The sequence below is a fragment of the Hemicordylus capensis genome, chromosome 3 (genome assembly GCF_027244095.1).
Source record: "Hemicordylus capensis ecotype Gifberg chromosome 3, rHemCap1.1.pri, whole genome shotgun sequence".
NCBI lineage: Eukaryota > Metazoa > Chordata > Lepidosauria > Squamata > Cordylidae > Hemicordylus > Hemicordylus capensis.
In genome coordinates, this window is record NC_069659.1 from 194358017 (window position 1) to 194381094 (window position 23078).

The following is a 23078-nucleotide window of genomic DNA, read 5'->3' on the forward strand; positions in this document are numbered from 1 at the left end:
AAAAATTTCCAGATAAAATCTGGAAATTGACTCTGGGCCTCTGCCTTTTGGATTTTATACAATATGCTTTACTGAAACACTATGTCCTCACAAGTGGTGGTCTGGTGGTGTCACAGGTGTGTTGGGTGGGTGGAGATGAGTTTGCTTTCTACGATGCATGGGAGAATAACTGGGTAACAGTCTTGTTTGAACCAGGTCAGTGACACCAGTGGAAGGAGAGTTAGTCTAATAACATTTCTCCTGGGCTGCAGTGAAAAGTAGGATGCATGACCAACAACAGCAGGGGGACACAGAGAGACCTACAGTTCCTGCTATAATATAATATGTGAACGAAGTCTAGTAGTCCTGCTCAAACCTCTAGAGCAATTTGTCTGAAACAATCAAGACCCCTGGTTCTCCAATTGCTAAATACTATTCTCCAAATATAAGGCTCAGCTTACAATTTTCATTGTAACTCTGCCCCCTCTTTTTACCCCCTCCCATGTTTACATTTCCTTACAGAACACAGCATCTTTAACAGCACATGGATATGTGAGAAACCCTGTTTCATAAATAGCAAACTGAGAAAAAGGTGGAATTCTAAACCAAAGAGGACACAGTTAGAAAGAGCATGTTGCTGACAAGTTCCTAGGGGAAATGGATACACAGACTCTGCTTTGTTAGACACCAACATTTATACATGGATAAATGTTTAGACAAAACTAACAGAAAGGAGAAACCAGACAGAACAAGAACAGAAAGATTACCAAGAAGGACACCACATTTGTATCTGCACTCTGTCTTAAGGCAGCAAGCTGTTAACGAAGCTACTAATGTAGAAACACTGTACAAGGAATACATTAATTCAAGCATATGTAAGCCATCTTTAATCTTGGTGGATTGAACTGCATTTGTACTTTTTATCAAATACTACCAATGTGTCAAGGGAAATTGGTAATATTTACCATACTGATATTCACCTTATTTGAAATCTGGAAGATAGTCTGACTCCACTTGGACAGAGTTGCAATCCACAGTAACTGTAAGAATCACTAGCACTATGTAGGTTCCCCAAGTGGTTGCCATGACATTTGATTTTGGACGAAAACCAAACGGCCAGATTTAGGATGCAAATACTTTTGTTTTGTAAAAACAGACTGGTATTTGATGGAATTGCCTCAATTCACATGTGCATGCACATCCCTCACAGGTATCTTGGACAAAATTTACAACATCAAGAGGGCCAATGTCTGAATGTACCTGCTGTTACAACATTGCTGTTACAATGTACTTGCTGTTACAACACAGCAAGATCAGAAAAATGCTCTTGAGAAACCAGCTGAACATAGTTTTGGGGTCAATGAAAGGTAGAAAACACAGGCTGATCTCTCAACCTTTGAAAGCAGTCCATCATACAGTAAGGTCGTTCTCACAACCAAACTGGGGTGGGGTGGGGGAGCTTGAGGGAAGGCAGAAACCACAAACCACCCATGTGCTCACACAAGTGGATTTGTGGTGAACTGGGAGGCGATTGAAGAGAGGAAGATGGGCTGCCAGGGATCCCACAATGCACTGTGTGAGCAGCGTGATGCATTGGGAAAGCTCTGTGCTGCCGGGCCACTCTTTCCCCTGGCTCTATGACTAAGATGGCTGCTGGTAGCCCGACAACCCACATGACCAGCGAGTGGTGTAGGAGGCGTGCACTTCCCCTCCTATCTCACTGTAAGCCTGAGCTTAAAATCAAGGCTACTTGGGGGAGGAGTGGTGGGGCTGGGAGCGATCCTGGGGTTCCACACAACCAAAAACTAGTTTAACAGTCATAGCCTAAGAACATAAGAACAGCCCTGCTGGATCAGGCACCAGGCCCATCTAGTCCAGCATCCTATTTCACACAGTGGGAGCCCATAGGCAAGAGGTATGTGCATGCCCCCTCTCCTGCTGTTCCTCCCCTGCAACTAGTACTGAGAGGCATCGTGCCTCTGAGGATGATGGCCCACAGCCACCAGACTAGTAGCCACTGATAGACCTGTCCACCATGAATCTGTCTAAGCCCCTTTTAAAGCCATCCAAGCTGGTGGCCATCACCACATCCCATGGCAAAGGCTAACCCTCTTCCCAGGTAAACCAGGAAATGGTAATTAGGGAAGATACTAAGGATCTCTAATCAAGAATGCTCAACACCTTCACCAAACTACTATTATCAAGATTCTTTGGGAGAAGCTAAGGCAGTTAGGGCTGTTTATACAGCCAAACAAAACACGGTTTGTTTGGGGAACAAAAGACCAGTCTATGTACTCACACTCCCTTCTCCGCTCCATCACAGAGCTATGATGTTTTGATTCTGGCTTGTTAAACCGTGGCTTTGCACACAGTTTTGCAACTCTGGTGTACAAATCAACATGTGAAACCACAGTTTGAATTTGGTTTCACAAACTGACTTGTAAGCCAAAGTTATACCACAGTTCCTGGCTTTGCAGAAGCCACTGAACCATGGTTTAACAAATCGGGGTGCCTGGAGGTGTGCAAGTTAAGGAGAAAATGGAAGGGGAGAGCTTGCTGAGACAGCTTGCATTCCTGCTAAGCCATAGTTTATCAGTCTTGCAAGCAGAACTTTAGTGTAAAACCAACAAATATTTGTAACAGAGATTCAGATTCTGCATAGTGCAAAAGATGGTACTAAATAATTCCTGTTGCTCCTCCCTCACTTCCTGTACTGTTCCATTCTGTCCCTGGGCATCTGCAGTTGCAGAATGTACACCCTTTTCCAAGCCTTCTTTCTGAAGTCCAAGAATTGTGCCCTTGAATCTTAGATGTGAATTAGGCATTTGAACAACCCAATGACAGTGGACAGCACAGCAATAAAGTAAAGTGTGCTGTCAAGTTTATTTTGATTCCTGGCGCCCACAGAGGTTTTCTGTTGGTAGAATACAGGAGGGGTTTACCATTGCCTCCTCCTGTGCAGTATGAGATGATGCCTTTCAGCATCTTGCTATATTGCTGCCACCGGTATAGTACCAGAGGGGATTTGAACCAGCAACCGTCTGCTTGTTAGTCAAGCATTCCCCCACTGCACCATTATGCAAACACCTCACAATCACATTCTAAGCTTCTTTTCCCTCATCTGTGTCAGAACGATTTTTTTTATAATTACACACACAAGCACACACACACACACTAGGAGAAAGATACATATAACTGTCACATCCAGTTGGGGACTGAGGCATAGGTGTCAATTAATATAAGCATCCAAAACCACTGGGAAAGCTAACATGCAGGCACTGGGCAGATTTTGACTTGCTTAATTTCAGCAAGGTTGCTGCCTCATGCGTCTTTAGGTCAGATTCTAAAGCCCAGTGATTGTCCAGCTGCCTTGCCATTAGCACAGGAGGCAAGTTACACATTTTCAGTGCTTTTCTGTGTGGTGGCATCATGACCTGCATCCAGGTTCTTGCTAAATCATTTCCTTCCTCAACCCCTACGGTCCCTTAGTGTTATCACACCACAGGATAATGCTAATGCCATTGTGCTGTGCATCCTAAGAGCACCAGAGCAACGGAATTCCTCTTGCTGCCCACTTGGAGGTCAGCCCTGGTTCTACAGCCAGGGGGAGAAGATGAGGCAGGCAACTTGTGCTACCTCTAGTGGAGGCCAAGAAGGTCTTACAGTGGCCTGTCAGAGGGCTTGCAGTTTTTCTTGGCCTTTTCAATTGTTTCTAAGTATCCCTCAGCAATAATAAGCAAACAAAAATAGTAAGTAGTAAAAACAGTGACAGCATATCCAGCATTCCACAGCACTTTTGACAACCATCAGCAGGTACCAACAAACATCAGATATCTCATTTCCACTTTCAACACATCTCTGAGCATTATTTATCTTTGTTACACTCAGGACCATGATCTGCAAGATCCAAGATGACTATTTTTATCTCATAACTTAGCACAGTTCCATTCCTGTCTTGCATGCCAACATTGCGCAAACTGCTAAAGCATACACATCTAGCATTGTTATGTTCTACTCGAGCAGAACGTGTCTGTTTCTGTAAGAAAGCCTTTAGATATAGGTGCTCAGGGTAAAAATTGCCTCAGAGAACTATCTTATAGGATCTGAAACTGGCAAAACTTTAAAAAGGGTAGTTCTGTATTTGCTTGTCAGCCAATATTTTTAACCCACTTTAAAATTAAAAAATAGCTACTTTCCCACTCTGCTCAAATCAAGAGTCACACGCAGCCCAAAAGCTGTCAATTCTCACAAACCGAATTGAATTTAACAAACAGCATTACTGTTCTGAGAGTTTTTCTGATAACAGAAGTGAGTCAGGCAAGGAGAAAAGTGCTTAAGGTGATAGAACTTGGAGAGATAAAGGCTCTTCACACAAGCAGTGTGGAGAGCCTGCAGAGGGTTTGAGGGGAGAGCAAGCTTAACCCCTCTCTCTGCAGACAAGCAGGGAGCTTGCCTTGGGCGGCTGGATCGGTCGCCCACACGAATCCTGGCTCTGTCACAGAGCCAGTTGGGGTGGTGGGGATTGGGGGCTGCCTAGCCCCTGGAAGTCCCAGAATGCCCTGCATAAATGCATGGGGCATTCTGGGGAGCCCTCCACCCCGATGCCGGGAGGCTTTTTGTAGCCTCCCAGTCGGGGGTCTATGCGTGAGTCACCGCGGCACAAGCCGCACCATCGTGACTCACGATCACAAAAATGGGGTTAGCAGAGTGCTTGCTCTGCGAACCTTGTTTAAAAGGGGGGGGGCATTTTAGAGGGCTGGCCGCTGGGAACCACGTGGCTTCTGTGGTGGCACACAACCATCCCAAACAGGGCTGGGCTCCCTTAGCCCGGTTTTGGCTGGTTGTGGGAATAGCCTCACTATGTCAGGGAAAGCTTAGTCCGCTTGCCATGCATCCCTTTGCATATAATAATATTCCACCAACCACTGCTTTATATGGGGGATAAAGTAGATGTGAATAAACAAATGTGGCTGCTGCTATAATGTCTAGTTTGACCCCCCAAGCGGAACTAAGTTCCATTGAATGAACTGAATAATTATATCAAACGATTTAGGATCAGGATATTATAATCCAGAGCCAACCAGGCAACACCACTCAAGACTGTGCAAAGTCCTATCGTTCTGTATATAACACAAATAATATAGTCATAGAGTACATGTGCCTTAAAAATAATAATTACATATGTGAGGTAGAACAAAAACCAAAAAAGTGGCGTTATGAATCTTGTTGCAGTTCAACATAACCTATAACACACGTTATAGTGTTTAATGCTATGTTGCAGGAACCAAAAAGCATTTTTCATTTGCTACTGTGTGATGTTACAAGGCTGCTTGTTTTCATTTGCTCCTTTTGTTCTATTTTGTGTCGTAAGTGGAAACAAGGTCTCCCACCCCCCACCCTACGAAACAACTGAAGACTAAAACTTCATAATGCTTTAAGTTATTATGTTCTAGTTCAAGCAGATTAAGAGTAACTAATTAATTAATTCTTCAAACCTCTCAAAGTGTTTATAAGAACTTTGTGCCACATATCTCTTTTGGTTTTTATGTGTCTATTAAATATATTTCTGTTCCAAGAAGTTTTCCAGATGGTGATTTATAGCTGCTTCATTATGGTTAGGGTTGTGAGGAGTTCAGACAGGGGAGGGATTTAAAGTGATCAATACAGTAACAGCCAGGGGTGGAGCCACCATTGGGCGAATGGGATCAAAGAACCCGGGCCGCCACCCCCTGGGGCCGTGCCTTGCGTCCCCAGACGCACACCCTGTATCTGACATCAGACATGGGGGGGGGGGCAGTATTTCACTCCCAAACAGGGCCACATGGCCCCATTTGGGACTGAAATCGGCCCATGCCGCATTGGCAGCACGGCCGGAGTGACTCTCCCTGCCTTTTAAAGGCAGGGAGAGCTGCTCCTGGCCTCACTGCCAATGCAGCGAGGCCGATCTCCCTTCCAAACAGCCCCGTTTGGGAGGGAGACCACGCCCCTGTGTCTGATGTCAGATGCGGGGGTGTGGCTAGCCAGCCCCCTGCGCCTGACATCAGATGCGGGGGGCAGGGCCAGGGGGCCGAGGCAGCGGCTGAACAAGGGCTGCTGCCAGCCTCCCTCCGTGCCTGGTAACAGCAATGGGTCGTTCAGACCGTGAACAGCATTTTCCAGCTTTTTTCATGACTACTGGCATGATATAAGAGTCTTTAAAAAGTTGTACTTTTAAGCAGTTCTGAGAACAGCAGTGGGGGAGACTGCAGAATTTAGGAGCAGCCATGTAGAAATAAGCATGAGTTGGAGGTGTGGCTGCCTGTATGGAGATGACTTTGGGGAGTGTCAGCAATACCTGCTACCCCTCTCAATTCCCTACCTGGCACACCGGTTTTCTGTGCCCTGAAGTTTACTTATGGTCAAAAGCTTGGTCTAGCACTGATATATGTGTATGGAATTTTCCCCAGTGTTCCAGCACTCTAGCAGCTGTGCACCAGGACAACAGGAAGGTCCAGCTAACGTTACAGAGTGCAAAATACATGGTCTGCAGAGGGGGATGCTGGGTGGCACAAGATAAATTATACGCCCAGCATATATGACCTTCATCAGTCATATATGACTGAGATCTTGTAAACTGAAAGAGTTTTTTTAATTGGGGTGTTCTTGCACACAGCAATGCAACAGAGCAATGGGAAGTTTTGGCAGGTTTTAGAGCATGCAAAATACATAGCAGGTTTCATGGTCCTTTAGTGGCCAATGAGATGCCAGAGGAGGTGGGCATATCTTGCTTCCCATTGGTATAGTCACCTGTGCCTAGGTACGGGACAGAAAGATGAAGGACGTGTGTGTGCACATGTGAGGTGGCCACGGATCCCCAGAAATGCTGTTTTTGTTTTAACTCTGATGTGTGTATATATATATATATATATATATATATATATATATATATATATATATATATATGGAATTTCCCCCAGTGTTCTAGTGCTCTAATAGCAGTGCAACAGGGCAACAGGAAGGTCGAGCTACTTTAATAGGGATGTGCGAACCGGCTCGAATTCAAACCAGGGTGGTTCGAAGGTTCGAATTCGAACCGAACCAGCCATCAGGTTCGAACTGCAGGTTCAAATTCAAACTGAACTACGGGGTGGTTCGATTCGAACCGGTTCAAACTGGTTTGAACCGGTGCAGACATCCAAAAATTGGTAGGAAGGTAGCTGACACCCAGGGGTACCTGCCACCCAAACCCCAAAGCATTTGGACACTCGTACAATGTTTTTATGAATTTTTGAAAATTATTTTTATTTTTTTCTCATAGGGTATAATGGGACTCGAACCAGCCCATTATAACTTATTGTGGAGCACCCATGGGTGCCAACAACCACCCAAACCCTGAAGCAATCGGACAGTCCTACGATTTTTTATGAATATTTGAAATATTTTTAATTATTTTTCTCACAGGGTATAATGGGACCCGAACCAGCCCATCATCCCCTATTGTGGAGCACCTAGGGGCACAAAAGTGGGGTGGGTGGTAGACAGACAGGAGTGCCTACCACCCACAAAACCCCAAGGCAATCAGACACTCCTCTGATTATTGGTGAATTTTAATATTATTTTGGAATTCCTCATAGGAAATAATGAGGATTACAGCAAATGTATAGCTTCACATTGGGGGGAAAGGGGTGTCGTAGAGAGGAGTGTGGTGGGTGGTAGTTCCTAGGGTGGGCAAGGAAACTATCAGAATTATTTGAAAGGAATTGGGCAAAGGGCTGATTTTTAAGTGATTTTTGAAGTTTATGTGTCCTTAAGGTTAGTAGATGAGAGTGGATTCATGGTTTGTCATTGAAAATCTTATATGCTACCAAAGAATCTACACTCAGAACACTTCAGAAACAACAAAACCCAGTACCCCATGGGTTAGCAATCCATGGGGGTGGTTGGCACCCTCTTTGCACTAGACCACCACTCACTCTGGGCCACCCCAGCACCCCACAAGTGGCTTTAAGGTTTTTCTCCATAGGGAAGAATGGAGGTTTCAGCAGCCCCATAACTGCACTTGGGGGGTGCTGGGGTGGCCCAGAGCGAGGGTGCCAACCACCTCCATGGGTTGCTAACCCATGGGGTACTGAGTTTTGTTGTTTCTGAAGTGTTCTGAGTGTAGATTATTTGGTAGCATATAAGATTTTCAATGACAAACCATGAATCCACTCTCATCTGCTAACCTTAAAGACACATAAACTTCAAAAATCATTTAAAAATCAGCCTTTTGCCTAATTCCTTTCAAATAATTGAAAGGCTCCCTGCACTTCGCAGAAGGCAGGGAAGGGGGCGGGCGGACGGACAGACATCTCCCCGCCGCCCGCCCGAGCGCTTTAGCACTCGGTCCGGGCAAGATTTCAAGAGCTCAAATGGCTTGAGGGGGCTTCGGGGGCGGCAGGGAAGTATCCTGCCGCCCGATTTTGAAGTCAAGAAGGAGCCCCGGAGCGGCGAGCAACGAGCAATTCTGCGGCGCATTTTTAAAAATAATTATGGCGCCAGAGCAGCAAAGCGCGGGAGGGGTGAGTAAAGCCCCCCCGCCCTTAATGGAACCCCCCACCCCAGTGCCGAGCCGCAGGTCCGCGGTCCGGTGCACACCCCTACAATTGAGCACTTGGATGGGGGAGGCAGGGGTGGTTCTTCTCCTTTCCTGTTTTGTTTGCAGAAAGCAGGAGCAAGATGCTGCTGGCTCTTTTTGCATAAGCCCAATTTGCAGGAGAAACACAACTTCCTCCTTTCCTCCATAGAGCACACACATACAGGCAGGACTTTAGCTGTCACACAGGGGTGTTTGTCAGATGGGAGTGGCACACTTGCTGCTGGACAAACAGGTGAATGAATTTATGAAACCCTGGGCACATATCTAGGAATAAACTGGGTACAAGGGTCTATCAAGCTTGAAGCCTCTTCTGACTTCACTTTAAAAACCTGCAGGGACTTTATTCCAACCAGACTATTTAAATTTTACAGCAGCCTCCAAGCTAACCATTGCCACCATCCAACACCTCAAACATGGACTACGTTTTAGCCAAGTGAATTGCACTCAACACAAAAAACATCCACAGGAAAAAAAGATTGTTTGGTCTATTTGCCAGATGTTTTTACAGAATTGAGGATATTAAGATGTTAAATACATTTTAGACAAAAACTCAGTCAATGTAAAATATAGCCACATTAAAGGAGAACGGGGAGGGGAACACAGATAGGATAAAATTAACATTACCAATTTTTCATTGTTCAGAACTGAGGACCTTCCTGGTTGATATTCATAAATACTTTTAGGTTCGGCACGGTATTTTCTTGTGTCCACCTTCTTGTCTGGAGGCTCCCAGTCATTCCTGGGAAAGAGAATACAGTTTGTTGTCACAGAAATGAACACAGGTGAGATATATATGTAATACATAAATAAATGAAAATGAAAACTTAATTATTATTTATGTATTGAATTTATATACTGTCTAGTATAAAAATCTCTTAAGAGATTAGAGAATAACTTAGAGAATTAATGTATTGTTATATTATATAAAACAAAGTAGTAAGAGTTAATATTAGAATAGAGATCCAAGAATTTTGAGTTTACCTGCTCAAACGAAATGCCATGGAAAGCAATTTAGGATACTGCTAAAATACTTTTCATTGGTGCTTTTGTAAATAACTCCACCCATTTTAATAAGCAAGCAGTCAAAGCCAGGAATTAGCAATTATTTAAAAAATAAGAATCGGTTAACAAACAAACAAAAATACACTGGATAACACACTAGAAAAACTTGATAAACATACTAGAGGAATTGGATAAAAACAGGAAACTTAGATTTTTTAAAAAATCATGCAAAGATAAGAGATCTTTGGGATTTCTAAAACAAAAATATTTTTTTAAAAATAAAATTGTCAGTCAGATAATTAGGAAATAGTCAGAGGGGAATTCTAATGGTATATTTGGAACACACACACCTGCCCCGACCCCCCAAAAAGGGTGTGTGTGTGGCTATTGACAGTGATAACATTCTAAAAGAATTTGTTAGCTTTTGTAGCCCTATAACAACCACCGTGGTGACTAGAGTGTTGGACTAGGACGACCTGAGTTCAAATCCCCATTCAGCTATAATACTAGCTGGGTGACTCTGGGCCAGTCACTTCTCTCTCAGTCTAGCCTACTTCACAGAGATGTTGTGAAAGAGAAACTTAAGTATGTAGTACACCACTCTGGGCTCCTTGGAGGAAGAGCGGGATATAAATGTAATAATAATGATGATGATGATGATGATGTCTGGATAAAACAAACCAGTTAATAACACCTGTCTGACTGTGTAAACAAGAAATAATAATCTATAACAGCAACAACATTGACAATAAAATTCTGGCATCCCAGGTCCTTGGGAAGGACTTGATGTCTGGATAAAACAAACCAGTCAATAACACCTGTCTGACTGTGTAAAATAATAATAATAATATATGGGATGCAATGTATAACTAGACAGGAGGTGCTTCCACATTAAATGTTGACTCTAAATTGCCACTTTGTTCACTCTCTTTTTTAAAAAAACAGGGAATCTACATGACATTATGAGTAAACCATTGTCATCTTTATTTTCTTCAGGATGCTTCTATTTGGCGGGGGTGGGGGAGACTCAGAAAATCTGACTTTAAAAAAGAAGAAAATTGAATAGCAGCAGCATCCTGTCCAATGTGGACAAAGTGCTAATAGATTTGTAAGAGTCCTTGGCAAGTGCTTTGGTGTGCCCTGAAACCCTCTTGCAAAGCGTCTTGAAAGCATCTTGACAGCATGTTGGAGATGGAGTTCCAGTGCACTGATGTTTTGCACCAACTATCCTAATGACCACTGGGGGCATTGAGAGTAGAGGTAGCTCGTGGGGGTCTCCTTGCCTATCCCTGCTTTACCTCTACTCTATGAGCCCCCTGCCTTGACTAATCAGGCATTTCCTGCGATGAGTCAGAACCCCTTCCATTCCTCTTGGAGAGCAGATGGAAACATCTCTCTCTCTCTCTCTTCCTACCTATTCACTATGTAGCCTATAGATAGGATTAGGTCTTTCCTATCGAATAAATCTACTTAGTATTTAGATTTTACAAGAATCTCCCTGTGTCTTCTCTAAATAGCTGCAACAACTAAACTCTGCATTCTACTCTGTAACTGGAGTGGCTAGCTTCCTTAGTGCTCTGCTAATTAATCACAAAATCCATCACGGTAAATTACACCCTCCATTGGTAATTCAATCCTCTTCAGGGGACAGAAAGACCTGGTATCAGTACTAGGTCATGCCAGCAATCCTGGGCCCCAGCAGCTACCTGAGGATGCCTCATGGCGATGATAGGCACAGCTATTCAGATTTCAGGGCTCCTGAGCCTTGCCTCAGACTCAGCTGCTTTCCGGTTAGGCATGTAATAGTAAAGAACTGATGAATGTAACATGTTCTAAGCTGAGATGCTCTTGATGCATATTAAAAGTGCAGAGAATTATACTGCTGCCACCTTTTATAGGTGATGGCAAGTGAATGTACAATCTCTCCTGTATCCATTGGGTTTGCTGGCTATGGCCTCTTAAAATCTAAAATGACCAACACCTGGTGTAACTCATAGGTCTGTTGTGAGAAAGGAAAAAGGCAGACTGTGATGCAGTTTGTGTTGGAAGTTAAGGACTATGTGCTGTCTCTTGTCTCAGACAGTGGAGGACAGACTAGTGAGTCAGAGGGCTAGAGGGTCAAGACATTGGTCATCCCTTCTCTACTGCTCTGACACTATCCCTTTGAAATGTAGATTGGTACTCTTAAGGATTAACTTCCTCCCTCTCTTCTCTTCCTGTTCCTACTACCTTGCAACATGGTAAGCTCTTCTCCCTGCACCATGTGTGCAGAGAAGATGCAGAATCCATCTGCATCCAGCTAGACAAATAGATTAGAGATCCTAACTCCTCACTTTCCTATCTAGAATGGAGTTCTCTAATAAATGCCTTATATATTGATTTGAAACTATGAATTGGCTCCAAGTTACTTTACTCTCAGCATACATGCATGCCTAAGTAAATTCCGCAGTGTTGTGTCTCTGTGCACTCTGCTATAATGAAAAAGGGATTCTCTCACCACAGAGAATTCCCAACAGTTGGAACATTAAGGCAGCAATCTTAAACATGCCTGCTTGGATGTAAGTTTCATTGAAATCAATGGAACACTTTCAAAGAAATGTGGTGAGTGTGAGAGAGAATATCAATACTTTTCCTTGATAAGGAAAACTGTTTCAATAATTACAAATAGAGGCAAAGTAATCAATTGCTACTGTAATTATTGTTAAATTAGTAATCACACTGAGCTCTAGATCCTGTTTTCAAGATGGACCATGACAGACCTCAACCTCAGTTACCTTTCAGGGCTTGATTTAAGAGACGAAGAACGAGCCGGCAGTGGCAAAGTGGCAGATCTCTTGACCACCTTCTCTGTGTCGATGGTGTCATTCTCACTCTTGGAACGGGGCACTGAAGTCTGCATTCTTGCTGCAAAATGGAGCATTTTAAAGAACAATGGTAAGTTTGGAAGGAGAACAGTAGGGCCAGTGTTCCAAATGTTAAGGGAGGGGGGCGTGTTTAAATTCAGGAAGCACTATGCTTCTCCAGATGTAATGTTGGGATATAATTAGCAATTCACTTGCACTCTCTCTTTTGCACCACAGTATTATATTATCTATAGCATTTATACAGTACTTTCAAAGGTTCAAAAATAGATTACTCACTGTCATTATAAAAGGAGTATCGAGGATAATAGGAATCAGAATCTTCATCTGGAAAACAAAATCATTTGCAGTCATCTTGGATGTTCCATGATGCATAAATGACTGAAGGCATTCCCTTCTGTTCTTACACACCTGATTCTGATGTTACTTTCAGTGGTTTCATCCATATGAAACATGATAACACAAGGAGACAGTATGTGAGCAGAAGGAGGGCTGCAGGATCCATCTCTACTCATGGAACAGACTGGCATTTCATACATTGCAGGTATTTGTATACTAAAACACACACAATTATTCTAAGAGCATGCTGCAGAACCTTTACAGTTGCTTCACTAAGGGTCTAACTACACAAACACATAACAGTAGTCTGTCAACCCTTCCTAAACTGAAAAAGCCTCTTTAGGAGGAGGGTGTTGAGATGAGAAGCAGTAGTCAAGGGGGTACTCAACCCTTTCCCTGCCTGCTATTTCCCTGCTCCAAACCACTAAGAGCCTTGCGGGATCCGAATAAAAGGTCCATCTAGTCCAGATTCCTGTTTCCAACAATGGCCAGCCAGATACTTCTGGGAAGCCCACTGGCAAGACGCAAATACGCTTTTGCCTACATGTCTTGTTTCCTAGTAACTCGTGTGCATCTGCAAAGATTCTTTTGCACCTCGCCCCTGGCCCTATACGGAAGCAGATCATCTCCCCGCTTATCTCCATACAGAGCAGTCCATGTACAGTACCAGGAAGGGCCCTTAAGGGAAGCAAAGCTGTGGGAAGCCTCCATAATGTTGTGAAAGCAGCACCAGAAAATGGAGTCCTTCCCAGCACTTTCCCCATAGAGCTTTAAAGCTGAAGACCAGCAACTGGTCTTCAGCAGTACACTGCCTCCAAACACGGAAGTTCCATTGAGCTCTCATGGCTAAATAGACCTATCCTCCATTAGAGGTGTGCATGGACTGGTTCGACTGTGAACTGTTCCACCATGAACCAGGCTGGTTAGAGTGGTTTGATCACAAACCGCTTCGAACCAGTTTGCATACCCACAGTTTGATCCAAATTTGGCTCAGATTCTGACCAGACCGCAAAAACCAGTCTGGGCACAATCCTATCCTCCACAAACATGAAACATCCTTTCAAAAAACCTATCTATGTGAGTGACCATCACTATATCTTCCAGCAGTAATCTCTGTAAACTGTATACATTCTATAAAGAATACCTTTCTGAATCTACAGCCAAACACCTTTCAACCCGCTACCTGACCACAGAGGGTCCTAGAAGTGGTTGCTAATACTAATCCTACTGAGATTCACAGGTAGTTATGGGTGGCAAATCTTGGTGACACAGTGTCATCAGCCCTTTTCAGCCCCTTGGCTCTAGAATGTCTACCAAGAACAGCTTCACCATGCTCCCTCCCTTTAGTTTTTTTTTTTTTAAGATATTTAAACTTACTTATTTAAAGAGGCTGTTTGATGTGTTTTACTACAGCCTGATGGCAGGGGCGGAGCCACCACTGAGTGGAGGGATTCAAAGAACTCGGGCCGCTGCCCCTCAGGGCCCAGACACACCCCCGCATCTGACATCAGACGCGGGGGGGGGGTGATTTAGCTTGCAAACAGGGCCACATGGCCCCACTTTTGAGCTAAATCAGCCAGCCCTGCATTTGCAGCGTGGCCAGAGCAACTCTCCCTGTGAGAGTCACTCTGGTCATGCTGTGGAGGCAGCACTGGCTGATTTAGCTCCCAAATGGGGATGTGCGGCCCTGTTTGGGAGCTCAGCCAAGCCCCTGCATCTGATGTTTGTTTTAAATGGTTTTATTCTACATTGTGTTATTTGTTTTATGGTTTTAAATTTTATATTGTTTTTATTCCCCCTTGGGGTTGTTTTTAGCGAAAGGCGGTATATAAATCTAACAATAAATAAAAAATATTATTTTACTATTGTGAACTGCCTCGAGCAGTACTGGAAAGGTGGGATATAAATATTTTAAATATTTACTATTTAAATTACAGGCCAGTCCTATGCATGTTTGCTTAGAAATAAGTCCCACTGGTCCACATGATACACAAGGCAATTTTGGTGTTCCCAAGAGGCTGGTGCTGATACAACGGTAAAAGTCAGCAGTCTTGTACAATTACTTAAAACAGCGTGCATCCACTTACACAATGGAACTTACATTATTTCCAATATAAGTAGTGCTGCGCAAGTGCAGGCACACTATTTTACATGGTTGCACAGTGCTGCTGGGGCTGGCTTCCACGTGCACAGTAGCACCAGCCAGTCAAGAATGTTGGTGTTGCCTTGTGCATCATGAGAGTCATTGTGGTCAGTGGGGCAAGATATATTATTCATTCATTCATTATTTCATTATTTCATTTCATTTCTATACCGCCCCATCCGAACAGCTCTGGGTGGTGGATTGTAGCCTTGTTCAGGCAAAGGCACATTCTGGCGTACTTTGATAGGCATCACATGCACCCCTTCCACATTCCCAGTACTAAAGCAGCACTGATTACCGTATTTTATGGACTATAAGACTCACTTTTTTCCTCGAAAAATATCCGCCAAAATTCAGGTGCGTCTTATATGTTTTAACAGTCTAATATGTTAAAACTCTGAAAAACTGGATTAAAATTAAGGTGCGTCTTATAGTCCGTAGCGTCTTATAGTCCGTAAAATACGGTAATTACACATGATATTCTGGGTTTGAAAATGGGTACTGGCATTACCATTATGCACTTTGTTTAATTGGCCCTGCTCCCCCTATGTACAATTCCAATCTAGAAGTCCTCATTTCACTATGTATTTTTAAAGTGGTAAACAACTAGAAAGCCTATCCCACCTCCACTCTGGCACACCCTCATTCCTTCAAGCAAATTTGCTCTGTGGCCACATGCAGTATAAATATTTAACAATCAATCAAGCTCCTTAAACTACAGCAGGAAATCTCTTCTCCTCCACTCTCTGCTGTCAGAGTCCTGACACTCTCAGTGTCTTATGCCATGACCTAACTTTATTATTTTATTTTATTTATATACCATCTGACTCCAAAGGCTCTAGGCAGTTCACAAAAATAAACACAATAGAAACAGAATAAAACCAACTATTAAACAACAATTAAACATTTTTAAACATTCAGAGATTACTAAAAGCCTGGCTTAAAAAGTGTGTCTCTTTTAAAGGCTGGTAAAGATATTAAGTCATGAATGTCAATAGGGAGTGCATTCCACAGCCCAAAAGTGACCATAGAAAAGGCCAGCTCCTGAGTCACCACCAGATGAGGTGGCGGTATACGGAATCATGCAAAAGAAGGTGCTCTCCCAGGTAACCTGGCCCTAAGCCATTTAAGGCTTTAAAGGTAATTATCAGCATTGTGGGGTTTTTTTGCCTGCAGCACAATGCAGTTGCTTTAAAACAGGCATAATATGGTCTCTCCAAGAAACCCCGAAGACCAATCTAGCCGCTGCATTTTGAACCAATTGAAGTTTCCGAACTACATACAAAGGCAGCCCCACATAGAGCGCACTGCAGTAGTCAAGCCTAGAGGTTACCAGAGAGTGCACCACAGTTCTGAGATCATTATCTTAAAGGAACGGACACAGCTGTTGTATCAACCAAAGTTGACAGAAAGCGCTCCTGGCCATAGCCTCAACCCCAGAAACCAGAACGAGGCCTGGGTCCAGATGCACTCCCAAGCTACATGCCTGTTCCTTCAGGGGGAGTGCAACTCCATCCAGAACAGGAAGATCTATCATGTCCCTTGAAGTATGATCCCTTTCCATGAGTATCTTTGTCTTGCTTGGATTCAATTTATTATCCCTCATCCAGTCCATTACTGCCTGTAGGCAGGCATTTAGTGGGGGGGGGGGCTATTCCATTTCCTGATGATGATGTCACAGAGAAATAGATGTGGGTGTCATCAGCATATTGATAACACCCTGCACCAAATCTTTTGATGATTTCACCAGGTGGTTTCATTCAGATGTTAAAAACCATTGGAAACCATAGGAACGGAACCACTGCAAAGCAGTACCAGCTATTCCCAAATCCCCCTGGCAATCCAGAAGGATACCATGGTCAATAGTATCAAAAGCCACAGAAAGGTCCAAAAGAACCAACAGAGTCACACACACCCTGTTCATTCCTTGATAGAGATCATCCATCAGGCCGACTAAGGCTGCCTCCACCCCATAGCCCACTCTAAAGCCGGTTTGAAATGGATTTAGATCATCAGTATCATCCAAACCTGCCTGGCGTTGATGAGCCACCACCCTCTCAGTTACCTTGCCCACCCAAGGGAGGTTGGAGACTAGCCTATAATTATCTATCACTGAGGGCTCTAGGGCAGGCTTCTTAAGCAAAAGTCTCACAATTGTATCCTACAAACATTGAGTATCCTGCCCTTCCTCTGTGTAGCATTTATGAAGTCAACTAGACCATCTTTAACAACCTCCCTGCTAGATGTTATAAGCCACATTGGGCATGGATCCAAAAGACAACTTTGTATTCAAACCAGCACAGGAGGTTAAAACTCAGAGTGACAGCAGCACCATGCTGCAGAAAACATTGGTCCTGGCAAGAATAAAAAGGATGCATAAGTTTATTGACAAACTAGAAACTTGCTTCTTCACCAGCTAAAGCTGTAGACAGAGCTGCAACATTTTTTTTGCAAATTGGACAAGTGCATGCTGCTGTGCTGCTCACAGCTGCAATCCCATTATAAAAGGCTGCTGCCCCAAGTTGTGCTGCGGTGGTCAAGATGCGGGACCTACTCATCCTCTCCTTCTGCAGTGCTGCTCCTGATAATGATGATAGCTGACAGCATAGCAATGACAGTTCATGTAGCTGCACTGGCTTGGTGTCCTGCATCAGTTTGCAACATCAACATACCATCACCAAATATGACACTGCTGAAGCAGAAACTGTTATGCAACATCCCAAACATTCATTTGTTGGCAGTGGCTCTGAAAGCCATGCTCTGAGTCATTTTATCACTCACACACTTTCTGCAATGCATCATATTTTCTCTAAAGACCTCACACAAGATGCTTTACGCTGGATCAGAATCTTTTCCTGCACTTTGGACCTTGATTGGCAGTAGCTCTCTAGCAAACTACATTCCACACAAGTTAAATGTGTCATTGGCCCTAGTATACTTCCAGTTTTGGAGGTAAATAATAGCCAGACTGGGCCCCCTTGACGTGGACATGGCAGGGAGGGATTTAATAATCTTAATATGGATTCCCCCTGTGGCTGAACTTTTCCAAGAAAAAAAGTTTCAATTGGTGCCAACATAAGTTTTTGTTCCTTGGCAATTCACAGCCTCGTGTGCAGGGGTGGGAGATCTGGCTGCTATTTACCAAAGAGCATGCCAGGTTAGTGATGCATCTAAGATCACATGTGGTCTGATCCCAAGATCCCTCGTTATCCTGTAAAGCCAGAGATTAAACCTAGATTCTCATACATACACAATATATGTGTTCACCGCGTAGAGATACACATATCAGGCAGTATAGAAATATCTGTACAGTGGTCCCTCGACTTACGAACTACTCGACATAAGTATTTTTCGAGTTACAAACAGCAGTTTTAGATCTGGTTTTAGATGCGGTTTTTTCGACTTACAAATTTTTAGATGGGGTTTCCTCGACTTACGAATTTTACATGCGGTTTCCTTGACTTGCCTGCCTGTTTACTGCCTGTTTATTCTTGAAAAGAAATGTTCCTGTGCAGTTTGCAAGCCTTACTGGGGGTCTGGGTCTTTTTTCTAGGCTCCGGAACGCATTAATCCGTTCCCAATGCATTCCTATGGGAAACCGCTTTTCGACTTACGAACTTTTCGACTTACAAATGTGCATTCGGAACGGATTAATTTCGTAAGTAGAGGGACCACTGTATTTGTTGTATCCATTTAAATATGATAAAAAATTTTTAAAGTGCTTTAAAAACAGATTTCAATCTGATCAGCTGCAAGCAATGTCCTGCACATAGAATGCAGCAGCACACAAAAGAAGATTCTGGTTGTCAAAGGGTTGCTTATGATCACAGAATGCAGCAGCTATGTGAGAAAGGAGCCAGCTTGTCTTTGGCAAGCTAGCTGTGCAGAGCCTCACACTACATGAACAACTGGTAAAACAATCTTGGTTTTTAAAAAAATGTTTGATAATTAGAAGTTTAAATAATCAAGTTGCTGTTTACCAAAGAGAGGGCTCAGGGGAGCTATTGTGAGCTGAGACCCTTTGAGTAAGTGCATAATGGGGATTCTAAAGGCCTGACCCAGTTAAACCAAATATAAAACCAGTGGCCATCTCTTTCCACTGGTTTCAACAGCCTAGCAATCATGCTATTGTTCTATGGAAATACTAACAAAGTAGTCAATGGAAGCTGAGGGGGGAAAGCAAGACAAATTTTTAAAATGCACATTGAATTAAATGATGTCTCACAAGATGATCAGCATTATGAGTCCATTCCACTGGGAACACTTTTCCAGCAAAATTCCACTGAAATGCAAATGATTGTGGAAGATAATGGATATTTTTCGGACCATCTTGTTGCATTCACTTGTGCTTGGTGGATTGAGCTCCACATGCGTAAGTAACCACTGCAGAGACACGGCTTGGTACCTTGGGTTAAGCACACAAAGCCAAGCAGATCCAAGTTCCATAGCATTAGTCGGGAGACTATTAAGAAAGCTGAAAGAGCACTGCAAAGCCAAGAAGGGCATCCAATTCAAGGCAACAGTTAACCAGCAGCAAATCATTAGGAGGAAGCGAAGGGCAACTGGCAGCTAGGACTCCAGTTGGAAAATTAAGAGAAAGCAGCAACATTTGTGCAAAAGGAAAAGTTGATTGACCTTGACGATTTACCTTCAGATTTAGGACTAGGAGTAGACACAGGAAACTGGTAGGTAGGAGAATAAGGATTTTCTTCTGCAGCAGAGAAAAGCAGTGGGGTTGGACAGCAGCCACACTGAAGTGGAGGTATCAGATCACTTCCTAATTTTCTATCATCATCATTACATTTTTCCAGCCAGCTTTTGGCAATAGTATTATTTCATAATTCAAGACAGAGTAATAGGTTAGGGAGGATTCCATCTCTACACAACACACAAGGAAGCACACTGGGTATCATTCAATATACTACCACACTAAAAGAACAGGCAGTCTACAACTAGCACACTCTATTGTGGTAAATAAGAGTATGGTTAAACCAAATATAAAATGACAGATACTCTGGCTAAGCTTATGGTACCTTCATTTTTTGGCTGGATATCAGGAAGTTCAGGGAATTTGTAGGTAGGGCAATAAGGGTTTTCTTCAGGAGGGTCTGTGCAGAAAGAGCACATTTTGGGGAAAGAACAGAAAGGAAAGGTTTAAAAGGGACAGATGGACAAATTGGCAAGAATCTCCTCATACACACAGGTTAAGAATGTGTTTTAAGTTGATACCCCCACAAAAGTGCAGGCAATATGCATTTAGCATTATACTTCACACAGACCAGCCATGTACAAGGCCCTTACTTTCTGCTATTCTTTAAATGCCCCCTCCCCAGGTGGTTTATCTCATGGATGCTAAGGTGATGGTTCACCTTTCCCACCTTTCAATTCCCATCAAATCTCCTGCTGTAACTGGATAGAAGTTACAGGAAGGAAGGAAGGAGGAGGAAGGATTAAAGGAAGGAAGGAAGGAGGAGTGCAGAGTGGTGTGTGCTCAGCAAAGTTAAATTAAAGGGGGAAGGTGATGAAAGCTGAAAGTTTCAAAACCAAAATTGTGAGAAGAGGAAAACAGGGGCTAGCTTCTACTTCTGGCATCAAATGGAATGTGAATGTCCAGCAGTTTCTGACTCAGGACCTATGGAAAATGCCCCATTTATCCAGTAACAGAGCTACAGAAGACAGAGGAAGAGATTCAACTTTCCTGTGCTCCACAAAGCCATGACATGGTTATACCACAGAGGGGAAGCTCAGTTATCAATACTGTATAGAATAGACACATCAAGGGAGTGAATGACATCCAAGTGAGGAACACTGCTTATACGTTCACCAGTCAACGAATTACTAGAGAAAATATGTGGAGAAGGCTCATGAATTACTCCAGTATATCCACCATCCATGTCTGCCTAGATCTTATCTTAATGTTCTGGGAATCTGGGAAATGCTTTTAAATATCCATTTGGCTACAGTGGATGAAAAATTATCTGTGAACAGAGTTTTTGAAAAATAAAAAAAGTTAACAGTACCTTTCGTTAGTCTGTGAATCTGTTTGAACATAGTCTTGTACCAGTCCTTTGATCTGTCTGTGTTCTAAATGAAAAAGGTACAGAACAACAATATTAGCACAAGTTTGGGTGTTCAGTGTTGCTGAGCACTCAAGATGGCTTCCGCACAGACTCCATTTATGTGATAACAATGCCCACAGGATGCTGGGAACAGGGAAAAACAGGATGCTCATCTGTAACTTATGATCTGATAGAGATCCATCGATATCCATAAGAATGGTTTCTGCACCTGCACAGGACCCTCGCAGTAGAATGCTGCAGCTCATCAAGGCAACTGAGCCCCGCCACCACACCTATAGTATGCTATTTAAGGGCGCTATGTTCTTCAGTTCTTGGACGACCGCCGTGGAGAACGATCATCAGGTGAGTTCATCATCGAAGGAGAATAGCATGCACAATCAATATGCACACAGTGCAGCACTACTGCAGAGGTATGGTCTGGGAGGGTCTTATGGATGTCGATGGATCTCTACCAGATCATAAGTTACAGGTAAACAACCTGTTTATCTGGATCAAGATCTGTCAACATCCATAAGAATGGGTGTCCAGCTAGCTCCCACTGGAGGAAGGTGAAGTAGTAGCTATTGTGACACCCACTTTAAAACGCTTCTCCCGAAGCTCACCTTGGCAGTGGAGCGCACATCTATGGCGTAATGCTTGACAAAAGGTAACTCAGTGGACCAAGTTGCAGCTTTACAGATGTCTGCGTATGTTACCCTAGGTGTGCAGCTGAAGAAGCATGGGCACGGGTTGAGTGGGCCTTGATTGCTTTAGGTGGTTTCACGTTTTGTGACTTGTAGGTCAGCATAATGAGCTCAACTAGCCATCTGGACATTCTTTGTCTTGGAATGCAGGAGACTTTCACAGAGCTCTTGTGTGCTACAAACTAACGCTTGGTGGATCTAAAGTTCTTAGTGCGATCCGGGTAATATAAAAGCACTCTTTGCATATCCAAGGAGTGCATTGTACGTTCTAAAGGTATAGACAAGTCCTTTAAGAACATAGGGAGAACAATGTCCTGATTGAGGTGGAAGTTGGACACCACCTTGGGTAAAATGTTTGGGTCCATACACATTAGCACTTTATTGGGACAGATCCTGGTGTACGGTGAATCAATCCGCAATGCTATCAATTCACTGACGTCCTTAGCTGTAGTAATGGCAAGCAGGAAGGCAGTTTAGTCATTAGCTTGATGGCTGCAGAACTCATTGGTTCAAATGGGGTCTCGGTTAAAGCCGAAAGGACCAAGGATATGCTCCACGGTTCTACAGGAGTGTGAATGGGAGGATATAAAGCCGTTTCTCCATGCTGTCAGATGGAGAGTGAGAACATTGGGATGCAGGACATTGCCATTGTCCAGTGCCAGGAGATCTACCTCTTGTGGCAGTCTGTGGTACTGGTTCCTTGACAGTTTGAGTACATGTGGAAACTATGGTTGCCTTGGCCACCATGGAGTCACCAGGATATACAATGTAAGAACAGTTAGAAGGCAGGCAACCACTTGGCTGATCAGTGGTTGCGGCGGAAACATATATGGGATCTCCTGCTGCCAATCCAACCAGAAGGTGTCCCCCAGTGATTGAGGGTTGTGACCTGCCCTGGAGCAGAAATGAGTGTACTTTGTGTTCCCTGAGGTGGCAAAGAGATCTATGGTTGGTCTTTTTTTTAAAAAAGAATGTTTAATTTTTATTGAAAAGTATGGGGGAAAAGGAAAGAATACAACATAAGAACATTCCTTGAAGCATATATCAGGGTAAAAACATTCAAAGTAAGTCAAAAATTCCAAGAGAGTTCAGCAACAATGGTCAAGACTTGATTACACTGATTACACAGTGGATACAAAAAGCATCATAAATCAAATCCGGACATTGGGAACAAATGCTGTCCTTGTCGGATAATAAAATTTATAAAAGGCTCCCAAACTGACATAAAGGTCTCAGTAGAATCACCATTCATATAAGCCAAAACTTTAGAGATTGAGGCATAGTCCCATGAATCTGATTTTCCCCGCAGTACCCCACCCCAGCCGAGAAGCATCCGTTGTCAACCAGACAGAGGGAGCCAGCATCTGAAAAGGG

The 23078-nt window shown here is 43.4% G+C and overlaps 1 protein-coding gene across 50 annotated transcripts in view; it reads right to left on the minus strand.

Annotated features, from left to right (window-relative positions):
- Positions 1 to 23078, minus strand: part of SORBS1 (sorbin and SH3 domain containing 1) — a 304285-nt gene that overhangs the window by 77773 nt on the left and 203434 nt on the right. For 32 of the 50 annotated variants that reach the window (XM_053307082.1, XM_053307130.1, XM_053307127.1 and 29 more), the window contains 6 exons: positions 20962 to 21025; positions 19975 to 20049; positions 19590 to 19652; positions 12739 to 12786; positions 12373 to 12502; positions 9221 to 9335 (listed from right to left, as the gene is read on the minus strand). In XM_053307082.1, coding sequence (XP_053163057.1) covers positions 9221 to 9335; positions 12373 to 12502; positions 12739 to 12786; positions 19590 to 19652; positions 19975 to 20049; positions 20962 to 21025 — 495 coding nt within the window. The remainder of the gene's footprint in view (positions 1 to 9220; positions 9336 to 12372; positions 12503 to 12738; positions 12787 to 19589; positions 19653 to 19974; positions 20050 to 20961; positions 21026 to 23078) is intronic. The other 18 variants (XM_053307125.1, XM_053307131.1, XM_053307123.1 and 15 more) reach the window with 3 other exon arrangements.